The 22,165-nt window shown below is 43.7% G+C and overlaps 1 protein-coding gene across 1 annotated transcript in view; it reads left to right on the top strand.

The window, feature by feature from the left end:
• The window catches only part of LOC132871303 (protein unc-13 homolog A), a 91,443-nt gene that overhangs the window by 26,548 nt on the left and 42,730 nt on the right, over positions 1-22,165 (top strand). The window contains exons 10-22 of the mRNA XM_060905419.1: positions 4,078-5,163; positions 7,456-7,558; positions 8,897-8,943; positions 11,282-11,360; positions 11,478-11,483; positions 13,501-13,575; positions 13,743-13,962; positions 14,727-14,954; positions 15,107-15,248; positions 16,368-16,537; positions 16,713-16,828; positions 19,272-19,435; positions 21,749-21,902. Of these exons, the coding sequence (XP_060761402.1) occupies positions 4,078-5,163; positions 7,456-7,558; positions 8,897-8,943; positions 11,282-11,360; positions 11,478-11,483; positions 13,501-13,575; positions 13,743-13,962; positions 14,727-14,954; positions 15,107-15,248; positions 16,368-16,537; positions 16,713-16,828; positions 19,272-19,435; positions 21,749-21,902 (2,590 nt within the window). The remainder of the gene's footprint in view (positions 1-4,077; positions 5,164-7,455; positions 7,559-8,896; positions 8,944-11,281; positions 11,361-11,477; positions 11,484-13,500; positions 13,576-13,742; positions 13,963-14,726; positions 14,955-15,106; positions 15,249-16,367; positions 16,538-16,712; positions 16,829-19,271; positions 19,436-21,748; positions 21,903-22,165) is intronic.

Below are 22,165 nucleotides of genomic sequence, written 5' to 3'. Positions count from 1 at the left end.
CTATAGATTTTTCCCCTCTAAAATATATGTGGACTGACACCAACGGGTAGCTGTGAATATCCCCGTGCACACACAACACCTTCACCCCTTGTGCTCCCCCCAATGCCTCGTCTTGCACCAGGCTTTGGCGGATTGAGGTCTGATTGCAGCCTGAATCCACCAACGCCTGATATGTAGCCCCTTGTACACTTACCGGTATGCGATACGCTCCGGCCCGATCGAGGGCAGCCTCTGGCGCGTCGGGGATCCGCACCACCGCCCCCACCTCCATCGCTGCACATTGTTGCTGCAGGTGGCCCGGTTCCCCGCAGCGCCAGCAAACCGGCCCGGGCCTCCCCTCTGCAACTGTGTTCTGGGGCTCACTCACCTGAGGGGGGGGAGAGACAGACACAGAAGGGGGAAACGGGAGGGCACCACGGGTGCGGCGGGCCGGCTGGGGTGGGGCCGGCCCCCGCCTCCGTGGTGGGGGAATGGGGCGAGGACGGGACACGGGAGGAGGGGGGGAAGACAGAGAGAGAGGGGGGGGGGAAGACAGAGAGAGAGAAGAGGAGACAGAAGACGATGTCATCCGTTGTCCTGCCGCCGGTACAGCCGCCAGATGATCCTCCGCCAGTCCTACGGCCTGATCCAGCGACGCCGGGCGGTGGCACTGGACCCACTCCGCGGTTCCGGCTGGTAAGCGGGCAACGAACTGTTCCAGCGCCACCTGGTCGATGATTCCCTCGGCGTCGCGATCTTCGGCCCTCAGCCACCGCCAGCAGGCGTCCCGGAGCTGCTGGCCAAACGCGAACGGGCTGCCGGCTTCCTCCATCCGCAGCGCGCGGAAGCGCTGGCGCTGCTGCTCCGGCGTGCGCCCCACGCGCTGGAGGACGGCCCGGCGAAGGTCAGCGTAGGCCAGCCGGCGGTCGGCGGGGAGCTGTAATGCGGCCAGCTGCGCCTCTCCAGTCAGGAGGGGGAGGAGGCGCGCCGCGCGCTGCTCCATCGGCCACCCCGAGGCTTCGGCGACCTGCTCGAACAAGGTGATGAAAGCCTCGGGGTCGTCCTGCGGGCCCATCCTGGTCACAGTGAGGGGAGACGGGCCCGCGGCCGGGGCGCTGGTGGATCCCGCCGACGCGAGGAGCCGCCGGAACGCCTCTCGATCTTCCTGTTGAGCCAGCACCAGGGCTTCGAAGCGGCGCTCCTGCTCCGTTCGGAGCGTGACGAGTGCCTGGTGCTGGCTCTGCTGAGCCGTGGCGAGGGCGTGGACCAAGTCCGCGAACGGGGAGGATTCCATGGAGCTGTAGCACTGGTGCTCCACCTTTTCCCGGGTTTCGGCACCACTGTAGCGCGGACAATGCGTGGGTGGAGCACAGAGGACGGCAGGACAACGTTTGGAGGGAGTAACAGCGTGTTTTATTAATAAACTTTTCAGCTTAAACGAACTCGCAGCACACAGACACACTCTCAGCCTCCACTCCCGGGTCGCGCCCCCTCTGCTCTCTCTCAGCCTCTTAAAATAGGGAGCGGTTTACTGGGAAAACACACACAAAACACAGGTTAATTACAGTCAGGTGTAGCGAATCTGCCACTCACCTTCCCCGGCTCCACCCTCCTGTCACAGACCGATGCTTGACCACGCCCCCGCTGCCACAACCGTCAAATACGGACGACACGAGCAGCGGTCAATAAAGACGTGGTGGTTCCATTTAGGAAAACGGCTTTTAGTCAGACTGCATTATCTATAAAAGGTAGTGCCTTATGGAACTCCATACCTGTGCAAATTAGAGAGTGTCCCTCTTTTCCCACTTTTAAGTGTCAGGTCAAAATGTGGATCAGAGATCAACAAATATGTACACACCTTTGATTGTTGTCCTCTCTTTCTCTTTTTTTTTTTCTCCCCCCCCCCCCCCCCCCCTTCTTATTAAGTGTGCATGTCTGCTAATTTTTATTGTCTCTGGTCTGTATATGTATTTATATAAGTGTGTATATCTGCTAATTTCTTTTGTCTCTGGTCTGTATATGTTTGCTTATTCCCTGTGTCTCTGTTCTTTTAGTTTCTGCTTTTATTACTACCTTTCCATTGCTTTTATATACTCTTACTATTTGTTCTTATTACTACTCTGTTTGTGTTTAACATACATCTAACCTGCCTATGTTGGACAACAGATGGAAATTAGCACTTGTGCTAAAATCTGGCACATTTACATGTATGTATATATGTTCATTAATGTGCACTGTCCTGAAAAATAAAGTAAAGTAAAAAAATAAAGTAAAGTAAAGTAAAGTAAAGAGACAAACAACCATTCACACCTACGGTCAATTTAGAGCCACCAATGAACCTAACCTGCATGTCTTTGGACTGTGGGGGAAACCGGAGCACCCAGAAGAAACCCACACAGACACGAGGAGAACATGAAAACTCAGCACAGAAAGGCCCCCCTCGGCCATTGGGCTTGAACCCAGAACCTTCTTGCTTTGAGGCAACAGTGCTAACCACTACACCCTATGCCACCCATTGCAGGAACAGTACTTAAATAAATAATTTACCAGAAGTTCATGATTGTGTAATCCATCATTAAAAATTAAGATCCTGTCACTCACTGTTTTAAAACATTGCTTTTAAATCGTCTGCCTACAGAACTTCACTCACTGCATGCTTTCAGTATGTCCATAGAACAAAGTGCTTTTACTGCCAAAAGACAGGAATATCCTAACAGTTGGTTGAGTCCCACTCAGCATGATGTAACAGGCTTGGCACGCTGGGAATAGCTGGTGCTTTTCCAAACCAAAGCCTCCCAAGGTCTCTTCTGCATTGTTTTGATGCATAAATGGTGGTGGCAGAATGAAGGCATAGAGAGAATGAGGTGTGTGTGTGTGTGTGTGTGTGTTTTATGAGTCAGCTTTGTTGTTCTTGACATTTCCCACTTTAGTCATCCCACGACTGCCAAAGCAGCTCCATCTTTTAGATTGATGGCTCACTTTCTCATCTGAGTTTGTTTCCTGTTCCACAGTATCAAATGAAACATCAGGTCCTCCTTCGATTTCTGCTTCTCTCTCTCTCTCTCTCTCTCTCTTTCTGTAAAGAACAAAGTATATTAAAACCTAAAATTTCTTTAGAGTGTTGTCATAGAATAACTATTCTGGAACCTTAACCATTTTCCATTTTTGAACCAGTATAGATGCCTCAGATTAACATTATGTGGAGTTTTGTGGAGCTTTGTGATGGAAAAGCTCTTCAAGGAACCAAAAATGGTTCTATGGCTTTAATCTAATGAACATTTTCTGTACACCCTTAGAAAAAAAAAGGACCAATCTACTTTGGTTTGTCCCTCTGGGGGAAATCTTTAAAGTCTACATAAAACTAACTGTACAACAGAGGTTTCCACTATAAGAGAGGATTCCAAGTAGAATTTCTTCAAGAAGCTTAGAACAATTAGCTTTAACAGTTCCAAGAACCCTTGAGTTTTCTGATGCTAACCATACACTTTGAAGACTTTGGTGCAAGACTTACACCAAATGACTTTTCATGCAATTATCTATGATTTTGCAAAGACTGGAAATTTTGCATGGTCACTGTTTGCAGGAGCCAAGACTAAGGATATTAAACATGGTTGATTTTATCAGAATATCAAGTCGAGAAAAAGATTGACTTAAGACAGCTGTCCTGACCACCTTACACCAAATGATTGAGGTGACGGGAGAGTGCTCCAACTCAAGCAAAATTGTCATGATTGTATCCCGACATTGGAAATTTGTCTGCGACAGTGAAATTGCTTGAAAAGTCATTTGGTGTAAGGCCGGCATAAGGGTGCATGTGTGATATACTCTTTCCATCTCTGTCTCATCGGATGCTTAAAGGAATGCAAAGTGTATCCTATAGGGTATATCAAGTATAACCCATTAAAAAACATCCTAAGTAGTAATTAAATTACAAAACAATGTTTATCCTTTCAGAAATGTTCTCAGGTCAAACCATTTTAGAAAGTTAAAACCATAAAGCCTCCATAAACAGACTTTGATGAACCTGTCAGTTTTATTCTCTCCAAGGATGTACTATTTTTTTTTCTTTCTCTCTCTCGCTTGCTGTCTCTCTCTTAGTCCGGCAGGAAGCTATGCATCATCAGCAGAGTTGAGCCACTGCAGCTCACAGCTAAGTGAGGAAGAGTATGGTGAGCGGGAGCTGTATGATGAGAACGACTCCTACCACTCATGCCACTCGTCCGTCTCCTACAGCAAAGGCTCTCCCGACTGGGAACCAGATGAGACAACAGGTGCCTACAGTGATGAGGGTGCCTACAGCAAAGATGGTGGTGAGGAAGGTGCCCTTTATGAAGATGGTGACCCATATCCTGAAGATGCTGACTTGTATGAGGGTGAAGAGGAGGACTTCAACTATAATGATGAAGATCTGTACCCTGTGGATGAGGCTCTCAGTGAAGATCAGGAACCTCCATACACCCCAACCCCTACCAGCACTGCACCCAAATTGGCTGTGCCATCAACCTCCAGGCCACCACTGGAGAAACAGGCATCTCTGCATCAGCAACTACCAACACAACAAATGTCACAGGGCCAGAATACAAACCAGATGGCTAGTCCAGCTCCTACACAACCAACAAATCAAGTTCCTACCCAACCACTACCAACCAATCAGGCTCCAAACAAACCCAATCAAACACAGCAGCAGGCCAGGCCACCTCTCCAGCAACAGCATTCCACAGGTCCCATCCCATCTGTACAGTCCTTCTTTGCTATGGCTAAACCTCTAACTGCTGTTTTTGGTTTGGGTGGATCGATGTCAATGTCCTCACAGCCTCCTGCACCAACACCCCAACAGCAAAAACCACAACCACAACCACAACCTGCAATGCCTCAGCCCCAAGCTACACCAGTCCAGCCTCCTGTTTCTGGAGTTCAGCAAGCATCTCCAACCACAGCCAAACCAACAGAATCCCCAACCCAGCCACCCACAACTACTGCTCAACCTTTATCTCCTGTAGCCAAGCCAACCACACCAACAGAGGAAACACAGGTCATTGAGGAACCACCAGTGCAAGAGCAACCACCTCCAAAGGATGAGGAGATTCCTGTAGAAGGGTCTCCTCTGGAGGAAAAAGAGCAAGAGGTCACGCCTCCAACACCACCTCCACCAGAGGAGAAGGAGCCAGAGCCTGAACCAGATAGGTATTGCTGTTATTCCCATGCATTGCGAAAATCATTTGGAAAAATATGAGTCAACATTGCAAAGTTGGCTGTCTTAAAACAGCTAATAATTTTTAGACCAGGAAATGGATCATTAACATGACATTGTGCTTCAAGAAAGAAAGACAAGAAAGAAAGAAAGCACAACTTTATTCATCACACACGTGAAATTTCCTCTCTGCATTTAACCCATCTGAATCAAAGAACACACACATGCGCACACACACGTGAGCAGTGAGCACACACACATACCCAGAGCAGTGGGCAGCCATGCTAACAGCGCCCGGGGAGCAATCGGGAGTTAGGTGCCTCGCTCAAGGGCACCCCAGCCCAAGGCCATCCCATATTAACCTACAGTGGCGCTTGAAAGTTTGTGAACCCTTTAGAATTTTCTATATTTTTGCATAAACATGACCCAAAACATCATCAGATTTTCACACAAGACCTAAAAGTAGATAAAGAGAACCCAGTTAAACAAATGAGACAAAAATATTATACTTGGTCATTTATTTATTGAGGAAAATGATCCAATATTACATGTCTGTGAGTGGCAAAAGTATGTGAACCTTTGCTTTCAGTATCTGGTGTGACCCCCTTGTGCAGCAATAACTGCAACTAAACGTTTCCTGTAACTGTTGATCAGTCCTGCACACCGGCTTGGAGGAATTTTAGCCCATTCCTCCGTACAGAACCGCTTCAACTCTGGGATGTTGGTGGGTTTCCTCACATGAACTGCTCGCTTCAGGTCCTTCCACAACATTTCGATTGGATTAAGGTCAGGACTTTGACTTGGCCATTCCAAAACATTAACTTTATTGTTCTTTAACCATTCTTTGGTAGAACGACTTGTGTGCTTAGGGTCATTGTCTTGCTGCATGACCCACCTTCTCTTGTGATTCAGTTCATGGACAGATGTCCTGACATTTTCCTTTGGAATTCACTGGTATAATTCAGAATTCATTGTTCCATCAATGGTGGCAAGCCGTCCTGGCCCAGATGCAGCAAAACAGGCCCAAACCATGATACTACCACCATCATGTTTCACAGATGGGATAAGGTTCTTATGCTGGCATGCAGTGTTTTCCTTTCTCCAAACATAACGCTTCTCATTTAAACCAAAAACTTCTACTTTGGTCTCATCTGTCCACAAAACATTTTTCCAATAGCCTTCTGGCTTGCCCACGTGAGCTTTAGCAAACTGCAGAGGAGCAGCAATGTTCTTTTTCGAGAGCAGTGGCTGTCTCCTTGCAACCCTGCCATGCACACCATTGTTGTTCAGTGTTCTCCTGATGGTGGACTCATGAACATTAACATTAGCTAATGTCAGAGAGGCCTTCAGTTGCTTAGAAGTTACCCTGGGGTCCTTTGTGACCTCGCCGACTATTACATGCCTTGCTCTTGGAGTGATCTTTGTTGGTCGACCACTCCTGGGGAGGGTAACCATGGTCTTGAATTTCCTCCAGTTGTACACAATCTGTCTGACTGTGGATTGGTGGAGTCCAAACTCTTTAGCGATGGTTTTGTAACTTTTCTCAGACTGAGGAGCATCAACAACGCTTTTTCTGAGGTCCTCAGAAATCTCCTTTGTTCGTGCCATGATACACTTCCACAGACATGTGTTGTGAAGCTCAGACTTTGATAGGTCCGTGTTCTTTAAATCAAACAGGATGCCCACTCACACCTGATTGTCATCCCATTGATTGAAAACACCTGACTCTAATTTCACCTTCAAATTAACTGCTAATCCTAGAGTTTCACATACTTTTGCCACTCACAGATATGTAATATTAGATCATTTTCCTCAATAAATAAATGACCAAGTATAATATTTTTGTCTCATTTGTTTAACTGGGTTCTCTTTATCTACTTTTAGGACTTGTGTGAAAATCTGATGATGTTTTAGGTCATATTTATGCAGAAATATAGAAAATTCTAAAGGGTTCACAAATTTTCAAGCACCACTGTAACTGCATGTCTTTGAACTGTAGTTGAAGTCCCTAGTTCATATCAGTAGTTATCAACTTCTGCCTTGAAACCTACTGTCCTAATTAAGGTCCAACCCAAGCCCACCTAGTTCCATTTAGTTGTGCAGGGGAATTGAACCCTGTAGGACACACCATCTTCAGGGGGATGGTTGGTATTCAGGTGTCCCAAGCTTTAGACTTAAATCAAGCAGGGAAAACAGCCTATACCACAAATACCAAATGAGTGCAATTGTTGAATCAAAGCCTAAATCATCTGGCTACGTCTGCATTCCCTTATATCTTTGTGTAGAGAGCCAGAAGTTGAGGAGGTGAAGGAGCCCGTAGACCCAGCTGTACGAGCTAAAGAGAACTGGCTACGCCTCTTCAACAAGGTCCGACAGCAGTTACAGGAGGTAAGACTTTACAAATACTCCTACTTCCATGGGCTATCGTGGTTGAAGTTCAGTGGTGGTCATCAATCCTGAATCTGGATGCTAAATTATAAGGGGAATTAAGTGTGTTAAAGTGATACATTGACTATCTAGTGATCTCAGTGATCTATGGGCTATTGATTTTTGAATGGCTGTCTTGGATTGAAACCTGAAACTCACTTGGGATGGGATTCAAGGCAGCACTCATTACAATTCACGTCACTGCTTGGTCTTCTTTGCAAATTTTATTTGACTATAACATTTTGGCTTGATGCACTCAGATTTGCTTGTGCATTTTATACACATGCAGTTGCTAATTTATAATACTGCTAAAATGCTTTGTCTTGCTGATATTATAACCACTGCAGATATTTGCTGTCATGCAATTTTGTCACATTGCTTCTTTTTTTGTTTTGTCTGTTATTTTTGGCTATTTTCTTGTTTTGTCTGTATCCCACCATTTTGTTTTCTCTCCAGTCTCTTTTCATTGCCTTAGCGATTTGCATGTTCACTCAGATGGGCCATGCTTGGACGATAGTCAGGTGGGTCTGCTCCGGTGCTATAAAAGTTGTGTGGTGGTTTTGTAAAGGTCTGCACATTGAACCCTTATGTTTGCATACAGAAGTGTATAAAAGCATGAACTAGTTTGCTCTTTAGGCTGACAGCAACTACAGGATCATACATTTACATCCCTGAGTGTGTTTCTCTGCTTCTATTGCACTCCTTTAATCAGTTTATAGCAAGGCTGCCGGATTGTCGGACCAAGAAAGCATGGTAGACTTAAATCATCCATGACGTTACTCTTTGTCAATAGACTTCAAAGTGAGGCACCAGATTATTTACTACCAATCGTTATATTTTACACTGATGAAATAGTGTCAAGGTGAAAATTATAGTCAAACCTGTCTCAGAATTGTAATTGCTGTTTCCATGATTGTTATTGATTTCCGTGTGTAATTCCTGTAAAGGTCAGAGAATGCAGCCTTTCCGGGAAATCTATTATTAAGACTGTGATTCAATCATTTCTGACATGCTGTTAAAATCAGGTGCTTCTCAGGATGATTGAAGGTCTTGTAAATTGCAGCTTTGCAGACTCCAAGTGTGTGGATCTTGGTGATTGTTGTGGTTTGGCCAAAACGTAACTGCGTACCTCACTACAGTTGGAGACTTCCCTGGGTGCTGTAAATGGGTTGATTTGGGTTTGTAGGTCAAAACTAATCAGGGTTTGTGAAGTGCTCTCCAGAGACATGTCAGCATGAATGCTTTTGTCATCTCTCTCTCTCTCTCTCTCTCTCTCTCTCTCTCTCTCATATATCTCAGGAACGGGGAGAAACAGATTCTCAGTCTCTTTGGTTTGGAAAAGGAGGGTAAGTCAGACTGGTCAAAGTCAAGCAGTTAAGCATTTATTCAAGATTATGTTTAGAAGTATGGGCTACACTGCTAAATTTTTAAACACGGCTTAACACATAATCAACTATAACCTTAACCTCTGATTTAAGTAATGACACATGAAGCCAGCCAACTACATCTTTTTGAACTGCTGCTCATGCTGCATCACAGGGCAGCGTAACACACTCAGAGGAACATGTTATCGGCCCTCTTCCACATATACAAACTCACACACGCCCGTGATTGGCTAGTGTCAGGGTGACTGACAGGGGAGAGAGAGTATAACATCCCTCCTATACAGAGAGCGCAGCCAGTGTTATTTACCCCTTGGCTCCTGGCCATGTATGGCTGTGCCAGTGTCAGGATTTGAACTGTCTCCCAACAATAGGACAAACTCTTTCCTGTTGCATCTCCCAGGAGCTCATATGTTCTACTATATTTAATTGGTCGTGAGAATGATGGTAAAGTCAGAAACTCTGCTTCTTTCTGGGAATTATTTATTATTATTTATAGATTGAAAATGACAGTACACAGTCACTCATTGTTCAGGTATTAGATTTCACACACACACACACACACACTCTTGCACTTTTGTCTTTCTAGGGACACTCAGTGATATAATGTGTTCCCTAGTCCCTTACTCCTTACCCTAACCTTAACCATCACAACTAAATCCTTAACTCCAACCCTCACCCTAACACTAACGTAAACCTAATGCTCACCTGAAGCCTAAAGCTAAGTCTTAAAGTGCATATCACGGGTAAATTCAGGAGCAAGATCAATGTAATTCTCCTATTTTATATTAAACTTTGGTCAAATATCTGTCACATTTTGCACAATTTTTTTACCTTGCGCAATACCAGAAATATTCAGTTGAAATCAAGCCATTTGAGGCGAATTGGTCCGCCTCTGAAAAAACTTGGCATTTGGATTTCCCGGGAAACATTGATTTTCGTGACGTCACGTGCGGGACGCCTCCTTCTGAATCCTACGTCAGCCCTGGTTTGTTTATGAGAAAACGACCTGGTGGTTTTCTGCAAATTTCTTTAACGTTATCGCGTAATTATTAAAATGGTTAACAGATGTATCGTAGGAGGGTGTAGCAACACCAATCTTGATGGGATTAGTACTCATCGTTTCCCAAAAGACCGGACAATGAGAGAGAAATGGGAGCGCTTGGTCTACACAGGCTGTGCACTGAAACTGTGCAAAGCTCGTGCAGCCTGCTGGCGCTTCCGCAGGTAACGTCACGAATCTGGCTCCAGACTCCCTTGGGATTTTTCCAGATGAGTTTTGTTGTTTTATTTTTTTCTGCTGTAGACAGATGGCCTTGTGCAAAATTACCCTTCTGGATGAGTGTGTAAAGGGACATACTTCTCATCTCATCATCTCTAGCCGCTTTATCCTTCTACAGGATCGCAGGCAAGCTGGAGCCTATCCCAGCTGACTACGGGCGAAAGGCGGGGTACACCCTGGACAAGTCGCCAGGTCATCACAGGGCTGACACATAGACACAGACAACCATTCACACTCACATTCACACCTACGCTCAATTTAGAGTCACCAGTTAACCTAACCTGCGTGTCTTTGGACTGTGGGGGAAACCGGAGCACCCGGAGGAAACCCACGCGGACAACATGCAAACTCCGCACAGAAAGGCCCTCGCCGGCCCCGGGGCTCGAACCCAGGACCTTCTTGCTGTGAGGCGACAGCGCTAACCACTACACCACCGTGCCGCCCCGGGACATACTTTCATATATAAAAAAAACGAAATTGGTCCAGAATATGCACTTTAACCCTCAAACAGCCCATTGAAAAAGTGAGGACGTCCTCACCAGCCAAAACGTCCTCACTTCCCAAAGATATCCTCACTTTGGTGGTAAAAAAAATGTACTCAATATGTAGCAAGTACACACACACCTTAAACATGCTGTAGTTTATCGTTTTAATATAAGTGTGGATAATCTAAGGAAGATATTCTCTGTGGTAACAGGGAGATAATTTCCAAGCTCATCTCCACTCAGCTCTTAAAGCTTTATTGTTCTGCTGTTAGGCATTAAAGTAGAAAAATGTAAGCCTTTTGAGAGTCACTAAGATCTGGCTCAGCAAATTGTATGGGTTTAGAGTTTAAATGTTATTATTCAAGAGACCTATCAATCACTGTGGGGGCGGAGTCATCATCATGAGCTGTCAGTGGAACTGCTCGTACCTCATGAGCAGAATCTCATTGCAGAACCAGTGGTGGAGAAAGCAGGAATTGTTGAGCAAATTTCAGACTTTGTACTCAGGATTGTTTCATTTCCTGTGTTTATGCAGAATGGGAGGAGCTTTGTACAGCATAGACAGCATGCCTGACCTACGCAAGAGGAAAGCCATCCCATTAGTCCGGGACCTGGTGAGTGACACACATGCCAAAATCTTCACAACACGCAATAAATCACATAACTTTGTGTATATATTTGAATATAACATTTTTTTCTTCCTGTCTCTTACTGTCTCTGCCTTCGCACAGGCTATGGTAAGTTTTAGACACATTGAGTATATTATACACCACAGGCCAGAAGTATGGAAGCAAGTAGTGTTAAAGGGGCCTTTTGTCAATTTTGCGTTTCAAAATCTGCAATTATTGTATAATCTCAAATGTGTCTTAGAAAATATGTGATTTGCAAAATTGCCTTGCGATAAATCTTGCCTTTTTTTTTTTGGTCATTTTTGTACAAGAGCCATTTTTACGGGCCAGAAATAAGCTCCCCCCCCCAAATGAATTACAGCAACTGACTCACCAGCTTACCAGTTAATTAGTGTTGTTCCCAGTACCTCTGGCCTAGAGTGGATGCACTGATATATATATACAACCCCGATTCCAAAAAAGTTGGGACAAAGTACAAATTGTAAATAAAAATGGAATGCAATGATGTGGAAGTTTCAAAATTCCATATTTTATTCAGAATAGAACATAGATGACATATCAAATGTTTAAACTGAGAAAATGTATCAATTAAAGAGAAAAATTAGGTGATTTTAAATTTCATGACAACAACACATCTCAAAAAAGTTGGGACAAGGCCATGTTTACCACTGTGAGACGTCCCCTTTTCTCTTTACAACAGTCTGTAAACGTCTGGGGACTGAGGAGACAAGTTACTCAAGTTTAGGGATAGGAATGTTAACCCATTCTTGTCTAATGTAGGATTCTAGTTGCTCAACTGTCTTAGGTCTTTTTTGTCGTATCTTCCGTTTAATGATGCGCCAAATGTTTTCTATGGGTGAAAGATCTGGACTGCAGGCTGGCCAGTTCAGTACCTGGACCCTTCTTCTACGCAGCCATGATGCTGTAATTGATGCAGTATGTGGTTTGGCATTGTCATGTTGGGAAATGCAAGGTCTTCCCTGAAAGAGACGTCGTCTGGATGGGAGCATATGTTGCTCTAGAACCTGGAGCAACCTTTCAGCATTGATGGTGTCTTTCCAGATGTGTAAGCTGCCCATGCCACACGCACTAATGCAACCCCATACCATCAGAGATGCAGGCTTCTGAACTGAGCGCTGATAACAACTTGGGTCGTCCTTCTCCTCTTTACTCTGAATGACACGGCGTCCCTGATTTCCATAAAGAACTTCAAATTTTGATTCGTCTGACTACAGAACAGTTTTCCACTTTGCCACAGTCCATTTTAAATGAGCCTTGGCCCAGAGAAGACGTCTGCGCTTCTGGATCATGTTTAGATACGGCTTCTTCTTTGAACTATAGAGTTTTAGCTGGCAACGGCGGATGGCACGGTGAATTGTGTTCACAGATAATGTTCTCTGGAAATATTCCTGAGCCCATTTTGTGATTTCCAATACAGAAGCATGCCTGTATGTGATGCAGTGCCGTCTAAGGGCCCGAAGATCACGGGCACCCAGTATGGTTTTCTGGCCTTGACCCTTACGCACAGAGATTCTTCCAGATTCTCTGAATCTTTTGATGATATTATGCACTGTAGATGATGATATGTTCAAACTCTTTGCAATTTTACACTGTCGAACTCCTTTCTGATATTGCTCCACTATTTGTCGGCGCAGAATTAGGGGGATTGGTGATCCTCTTCCCATCTTTACTTCTGAGAGCCACTTTCACTCCAAGATGCTCTTTTTATACCCAGTCATGTTAATGACCTATTGCCAATTGACCTAATGAGTTGCAATTTGGTCCTCCAGCTGTTCCTTTTTTGTACCTTTAACTTTTCCAGCCTCTTATTGCCCCTGTCCCAACTTTTTTGAGATGTGTTGCTGTCATGAAATTTCAAATGAGCCAATATTTGGCCTGAAATTTCAAAATGTCTCACTTTCGACATTTGATATGTTGTCTATGTTCTATTGTGAATACAATATCAGTTTTTGAGATTTGTAAATTATTGCATTCCGTTTTTATTTACAATTTGTACTTTGTCCCAACTTTTTTGGAATCGGGGTTGTATATATATAAAACGTTAAACTTTTTTTCAGAAAGAAAAGAAATGATTCAAATGTTCTTTCCGTGTGTCTGAATGCAGTCTTTGGTTCAGAACTCTCGTAAAGCCGGAATCACATCAGCTATGGCTTGCAGCACTCTCAACAATGAGGAACTGGTCAGTACTCTGTCTCTGTGCGTGTTTGTGTGTGTGGCCATATGCCTACAAGTCTAAATAAATAAATAGAAAGAAAAAACAGGACAGAGTGGCTCACTCTTCCGCACCCACTAATCTAGTTCTTAAAGCACTACAATCTGTTTTCTGTTTCCATGTCCCTGCTGCAGAAGAGTCACGTGTATAAGAAGACCCTGCAGGCTCTGATCTATCCCATTTCCTGCACAACCCCCCACAACTTTGAGGTGTGGACAGCCACTACACCCACCTACTGTTACGAGTGTGAGGGGCTGCTATGGGGTATCGCCCGGCAGGGCATGCGCTGCACCGAATGCGGGGTCAAATGCCATGAAAAGTGCCAGGACCTGCTTAATGCCGACTGCCTACAGAGTGAGTGAGCATGATATGCCAAGATTCTATGCTTTAAATCCCCTCAATAGCCACATTTTGTCATTTCTACAGTACATTTCAGGTCATGCAACACTAATTTACCAGGGGAAGGAGCAGAGCATGTGTATGCATTTGTATATTCATAGAAACTGGGTTTCCTGATGAGGGAAACTGCCACGTTAATCAATTTATTATGTAATATGGAATAAATGTTACTTGGTGAAGGCCATCTATGGATGTTGTCAATTCTTGTGTAGAAATCTGTTTAAATTTCTGTATAGTTGCTTGAGAGAGAGAGAGAGAGAGAGAGAGAGAGAGAGAGAGAGAGAAGGAGGACCTGATGTTTCATTTGATACTGCGGAACAGAGAACAAACTCAGATGAGAAAGCAAACCATCAATCTAAAAGATGGAGCTGCTTTGGCAGTCATGGGATGACTAAAGCAGGAAAATGTCAAGAACAACAAAGCTGACTCATAAAACACACACACGCGCACTCACGCAAACACACACACACAAATACATACGTATGTAAACTTGAAGTAAATTATAAGCCCAACTGACTAAATAATGAATTAAATGATTTTATAAATCAAAGAAAGCTAGCTTTGAGTCATCAATCACCTCAACAGGTACAACACATACAAACCGTATGACTATTGACACATAAGTGTTCTTCGAAGAGCTCGTTTTCTCTTCACAGTTCATAAGCTATCAACAAGATCGATCTGATCCTTTAGACTCTTGGCTGTGCTCTGTGTTTCAGGAGCTGCTGAGAAGAGCTCGAAGCACGGTGCAGAGGACCGCACTCAGAACATCATCATGGTCCTGAAGGACCGCATGAAGATCCGCGAACGCAACAAACCTGAGATCTTCGAGCTCATCCAGGAGGTGTTTGGTGTGGTCAAGACAACCCATGGCACCCAGATGAAGCAGATCAAGCAGAGCGTTCTCGATGGGACGTCCAAATGGTCGGCCAAGATCAGCATCACAGGTCAGAGCTCGCCTCCAAGCCAGTGAATCCTGTCTGAAAGCTACCGGAGAAAAAATATCTATGTTTTTTGTAATACAATTTTGTATTACAATGTGTTAGGTGTAATAGTGAAAAGAGGGTTCCGTGTGTGTGTGTGTTTGTTTCTTTCTCAGTGGTCTGTGCTCAAGGACTGCAGGCCAAGGATAAAACAGGCTCCAGTGATCCCTACGTCACCGTCCAGGTGGGCAAGACCAAGAAAAGGACCAAGACCATCTATGGCAACCTCAATCCTGTCTGGGATGAGAGTTTCCACTTGTAAGCCATTTCCCCTTTTTTTTAACCCCTAGCCTGTTTGGCACTATCTATCATTAAAGCCAGCTATTTAGGTTTACTTTTTAGTAAACACAAGAAAATTCTTCTTATGGAATCGTAATACATATAGGGAAATAATCAAAAATGGGGTTGCGGCCTGATACGAAGCTGCGGTACTGTTATTGTTGATTAACTTAACAGTTAGTCCATGAAATTAAGCCGTACATGAGCTGATAGCTAATGAGGCGCGTACTGTAGCACCGAGTCGGCTATAAGCCATGTACAACAAGCTTGAGTGGAATAACTGTTTTATTCTATCCACATTCACTGGATTTGAGCATTTTTTATTTTCATTTTTTTGTAAATGTGAGGAGTAAAAACTTTAGACAAAACATCTGACAAAATAATTTCCACTTAAAATGTAAACAAACCGGCAAAAGGCCAGTCACAATTTGTGAAAAATACGATAATAATTATTGAAAAATAAAAAAGATACATTCTTACCATCAAATACTTTCATTCCATATTTTGTTCCTTTTTTTTTGTATTTTTTGGGGTTTTGTTTTCAAGTAGAGTTTTTATTTCGTCCTCGGTTGGTTCAGCAACATGCTCCGCCATTTTGTTTTTCTCTACTCACGGTATATGAGCTGGTATCCTTGTAGTAGAGTAGCCAATCCGAGCGCACGATTGCTCATATCCAGTGAACGTGGATAGAATAAAATCCAATATCCTGATGTTCTGAAGTGTTTTATCCTTTTATACCACAACAATTTGCCAATGCTGATATTTTTTTTTGATTAAAGACGCCCTATGGCATACCCAATTTTTTAAAATCTATTTATAGTTACATTTAATCTAGTGGTATATCCATCTTCAACACTAGTTATCATTGTCAGCAGTCATTTCCTTTATTAACAAGAAAAAAATCAGCTTACTGAGAAAAATCAAATATTAGAATTTGCACAAACTTATTTACTTATTTAACATAAAGCTGTGATTTGCCTTGCAGCCAGACTGTCTGAGCTGCTGAAGTCGAAGATTAATGAACACTCTGTGACCAATCAGATTCAAGAATTGTGTTATAATATAATATTAACACAGAGTTTGTGTTCATGTTGCTAGCGAGTGCCACAACTCATCCGATCGTATAAAGGTGCGAGTGTGGGACGAAGACGATGACATTAAATCTCGCGTGAAACAGAGGTTCAAACGAGAGTCTGATGACTTCTTGGGCCAGACCATCATCGAAGTCCGGACTCTCAGCGGAGAAATGGATGTGTGGTACAACTTGGGTGAGATGTGTGTGTGTGTGAGACAGGATTTAATCATACTGATGAAAACTAATGAAAGCGGAAATAAGAAAGCTCTAAGAATAGAAGAAGGTTGAGTTAATTTACGACCTGTCTTTTTCTCTCTCTAACTTCTCTCTCTTTTGCTCCCCTGTCACTTCTCTCCCTCTTCGCACAGACAAGCGCACGGATAAATCGGCCGTGTCTGGAGCCATCCGCATGCACATCAGTGTGGAAATCAAAGGAGAGGAGACAGTGGCTCCATACCATGTCCAGTACACCTGCCTACATGAGGTCAGCTCAGATACACTGTACTGTAGCGTATACCATATACCAGCCAGGATCAAATTACTGAAGATGAATGAATATATAATCATGTGATTTTTTTTTTCCTTGGATTGTATTGATAGCTCAATATTTCTGTGAGAGTGCCTGGACGTTAGTGGGTTCCAATGTCAAGGCTGCCATATCACGATTTTGCACCAGCTTGTAAACCTAACAGGCAGGACAACTGCTTATTTCCATAACCACTATTTAAAAATGAGATTACCTGGAACAGAGGAATCTGTGGTGGCAGAGTTGTGAGCATGAGTACCCACATGAAAGCAAGACGGAACTGTCAGAGCTAATAGCGTTGAGATGTGTTGGTGCATTATTGACAAACGGCCATGTGTGACAAAATTTACATATAGCGTCTAGGTCAAACTTATGTCTGATGTTGAAGGTGTCCTAGGCATGACGTTAAACTGCATCAAATTGAGGACGTCGGCAGCAGGGCATCTGATGGTCAATGGTACAGCCAACTTGGTGGCATGAGGAGGTACAAGGATTGGTGCAGCGTTTCAGAAATGGAACTAACTAAAGCATGTTCTAACAGACCACCGCATCTTACTGTCATTTAGGGTGAAATTCCTTGTAGCTTGTGTTCAAGCCCGCCTGTTATACAGTGTACAAGCATGGCAGATGTCTGCTGATGATGTCGACAAAATTGAGGTTGTATGGCATGGCTTCCTGCGTCGAATGGTAAAGGGTGGCTTCAAGCGAAAGAATGCTCCTGACTCATGAGACGCTGATGTCGAGGGGGACGTGGACTGGAGCTTCAGACTATCAAATGCAGACCTACGTGAGATGACCAACACCCCACCTATTAAGCTGACATTAGATTAGATTAGATTAGATTAGATTAGATTAGATTAGATTAGATTAGATTAGATAAAACTTTATTGATCCCTTTGGGAGGGTTCCCTCAGGGAAATTAAGACATGTTACGAAGAGCAACTTAAATATATACCGTACATCTGTAAGATGGGCAATGACTGCTTGCAAAAACAACTTCTCTTTGAGGTCAGATCACCAAGATGGACTAAGGTTGAGAATCTGTTGGGTATGGATGCCCAGCAGGTAAGACAGACAATGATGGATAAAACGGACTTCTTGCGACTGTTGGACAGAGTGCTAACAGGAGCACCCTAAGGGGTTTTTAAACCCAAATGGGGAAGATGAGGAGGAGGAATCAAAATGCTGGTCAATGGATGGCACCATCAGACTAGTTAGTTGTCATTGTGGGGCAACTTCTCTATCCATCCATTACATTACACTTTTGTGCACCATTTGAGTGTGGGTTTGGAAGTCCAGAGAGGCCGTCAGTGGGGGCACTCCACCATCTGTCTTATTTTTTTGTGTAAAGCATGTTGTGAGAGGAGTTTTTGGAAAATACGGGCCTTGCGGCCCACAAACACGCTTGCCAAAAATAAACTCCCAAAATACCACAATCCACATTGAAAATGATGGACTGCAGAAGAAGGTCAAACTGAACATCACTGTCCCAAAACCTGGTCTTCCCAGGCAGTCTCCTGTCCTAGTACTAACCAGGCCCTTGAGGTGCCACCGATCTCCATAGCCCTCGGCCTCCTGCATAGCTAGGGTTAGAGTGGGTGGGCTAGTCCTCTGGTAACCACAAGAGTTTGACTCCCTACTCACATCTGTATTGTGGCATGCCTTACTGAATGGCAGTAGGTACCATTTTTATGATGAACTTTGGTATGCCCCAACCATGAGTAGAACTCACAATCTCCCGGTCAACAGGCAGACACGCTAACCACTAGGCCAACTCACGGTACATCACTGGGTTCCACCATATTGAGAAGCATCATTATGTCACAATTTATGAACTCTGAGCTATCAGGAAATGTCCATCATATAAAATACTATAATAAACCCTGTTCAAATATAGTGTTATTTACTTGAAAAGGAAACAGGAAGTGAGGAACCTCTGATATTGGAGCTTTATGGCCATTGAAAGCAGATTGTTTTTGCCACAATGATAGACACTTAATTTATTTACGTGGCTACAGTTTTAAAATAATCAATAACAATAATCATGCTATTATAATGGCAACTGCATTGAAACCAGTGCAAGACTGTATGTGTTCAAATATTTATTCTTGTGCTATCATGTGGTACATCCTGGGTGCTGGATCTTCACATAACCACAATTTACCTTTAATTCACCGTGAGCCGGTCAAACACGATGGTCAGATGTGTAAAGTAGAAATTCACCCACTGGGAAAAGTACAGCAAACGCTATAAAAAGATGTGTATTATACATTCATTTCCAATGTTTTCTATACATTTTTCTGTATGGTTGAATCTAAACCAGCGGCTTCCTTTCACTAAAAGTCATTGTATTGATCAAGGATTTTCGCCAGTGTCTTATTGGCAGCGTTTGTGTCTGCAGCACTTGTTCCACTTCACCACTGAAGAGCAGAATGGCGGCGTGGTGAAGATCCCCGACGCTAAAGGAGACGACGCCTGGAAAGTCTATTTTGAGGAGACAGCACAGGAGATCGTGGACGAGTTTGCTATGAGATACGGAGTGGAGTCCATCTACCAAGCCATGACGTAAGCTGAAAAGGAAGGTTTGGGCTTTTTAATGGGATCACTGATTGTTCATATTACTATAATGCTAATTAAATATCGTATCAGACACATCAATTCAAGAGAGGTCTTGAGATCATGGCTTTTTCTTCCTGTGATCTCAAAATGGAGGTGTTTTATTAAGAAGAAAATAATTATATAGTTATGCTTATAGATAACTATGAAGAAAGGAGATCAGAATACATTATCTGGCCACCTGACCATCATACTCATATGTGGGCCTTCTTCAAAACTTTTACCACAGAGTTGTATCGAATGTACTTATATGCTGTACAATTTCACGTCACTGGAACTATAAGGAACCAAAACCTGTTCCAGCACGATCTAACAACATCCCTGTACACAAATTGAGGTTCATAAATACACGGTTTATCAAGGTCGGAGTGGAACAACTCGAGTATCCTGCACTGCACAGAACCCTGACCTCAAGCCCAATGAACACCATTGGGATGAACTGAAACACCACACCAAGCCTCCTTTCCCAACATCAGGACCTGACCTCACTTATGTAGCTGAATGATCACAAATCCCCACAGCCATGCTCCAAAATCTAGTGGAAAGCCTTCCTGGAAGAGTCAAGTCAAAGTCCTTTCTGTGCCAGGATCTGGTCTTCCCAGGCAGTCTCCCATCCCAGTACTAACCAGGCCCTTAACCTCCTGAGAACCAAGAAAAAAATGTGTCTCTCAATTTCTCTTTTGCTGTGATTTCCTTACTAGGAATTTCTCAGCAACCCTCCTAATCACATGATATATCATTGGAAAGCCCAGGATGTACTCTTTACAAGACACCAGGATTCAAGTGAATAGCTTGAAAGAGTAAGAGGGTGTGCACGTAAAACAAATGTCATCTACAGAGGACACAAGTCTATGGGTTGGTTCTCAGGAGGTTAAGGCACACTGGGCAGCGCCGATCTCCACTTCTCTAGCCCTCAGCCTCTCGCCTATACGCCTAGGGTTACAGTGGGGAGCTGGTCCTCTGGTAACCATGAGAGTTTGACTCCTCACTTTCATCTGTATTGCAGCATGCCTTGCCAAATGGCAGTAGGTACCATTTTTATGATGATCTTTGGTATGACCTGACCACAAGTAGAACTCGTGATCTCCCAATCGAGAGGCAGACATGCTAACCACTAGGCTAACTCACAGCTCCTGGAAGAGTGGAGCTTATTATAACAGTAAAAGGGGAATAAATCTGTAATGGGATTTTCAAGAAACACATATGGGTGTGATGATAAGCTGGCAACAAACTTTGACCAGAAATGTACTTGCATTCAGCTTTCACATATATGATCACATATCAGTCAATAAAACAACTTGTAATTGTGAGAAAAATAAATCATGAGCCAGAAAGTGATTTGTGCTGCCGTTATTAGCTCATCCGGCCGACAGGCGATGAGTTTATGCCGTCACGTGTTGTCCGTCCGTCGTCTGTCCTTCATCGTCCGTCTGGCATCGTCCGCATTTCATGAAAATTGCTTCTTCTCCCTCAATTCTTCACCGATTTTTATTCTTTTTGGCAGGAAGGTAGGTCTGCCTGGGCTGCATATAGCTTCTACTCAAATTTGTATAATTACCATTAACAATGAAGCTATGGAGTAATTAAGCCCTAATAAACAGTTTCCACACAAATCGCTTCTTCTCCCTCAATTCTTCACCGATTTTGATTCTTTTTGGCATGAATGTAGGGGTAGCTAGGGTGCATATAACTTCTACCCAGATTTGCTTAATTACAATTATTAAGAAGTTATGGACTAATTAAGCCTTAATGAGCAGTTCAACAAAAATCGCTTCTTCTTGGTCAATCCGTCACCGTTTTCGATTCTTTCTGGCAAATAGGTCGGTATTCCTAGGGTGTATATAGCTTCTATATATAGCATGTATATAGTGTATATAGCTTGCAGCATTTATTGCACAAGGTGGCCCACTTTAGATTGTTCATTTTGGACTAGACGGGGCCAGAGTGAGCTACGCCATCATTGATGGTCTCATTTAATTTAGCATCTTGTGTAACATCTTGGAAGAAATTAGCAAACAACTCTATTGGAGTGCATTGAGTCATTTTCTGTAAACATTACAGTAAACCCAATTATTAGATGCTATCCAGAGTGCTTAAACAGATTTGTCACACATTAATAGGTCTGTATACGCTATGTCTCATGCAGCAGGAATCCAAAATGTTTTAGTATAGTTGCTATGTACTCTGAAACTGACTCAGTGTTTTGTCTTCTATGAATGCTGAGCACTGCGTACCTTGTGTCTGTGTGTATGCTATTTCTAGGCACTTTGCATGTTTGTCATCTAAATACATGTGTCCTGGTGTGCCAGCTGTGATGAGCACCTTACTGGCCAACATCAACGCTTACTACGCCCACACCACACAGTCCTCCAACAACGTCTCCGCCTCAGACCGCTTCGCCGCCTCCAACTTTGGGGTGCGTTTGTCTCAGACCACTAAACTTTTATCCCCCATTTTTCTGCATAATATGGTCACATGATAATCGCAACCCGCCAGCCAGCTCTCCCCATCATACATCTGCTACCATCTGGGGAGGATGAGGGCTGAGACATGCTTCCTGTCCTCTGTGACACATAAAGCCAGCCAGTCGCATCTTTCCAAACTGCCGCTCATGCTACATCACACTCGAAGGAAAGCACCTTCATTTACACAAGCTCTCAGATCCTCACAATTGACTAG

The sequence above is a fragment of the Neoarius graeffei genome, chromosome 23 (genome assembly GCF_027579695.1).
Source record: "Neoarius graeffei isolate fNeoGra1 chromosome 23, fNeoGra1.pri, whole genome shotgun sequence".
Taxonomy (NCBI): domain Eukaryota; kingdom Metazoa; phylum Chordata; class Actinopteri; order Siluriformes; family Ariidae; genus Neoarius; species Neoarius graeffei.
This window is presented reverse-complemented; position numbering and strand designations above follow the sequence as displayed.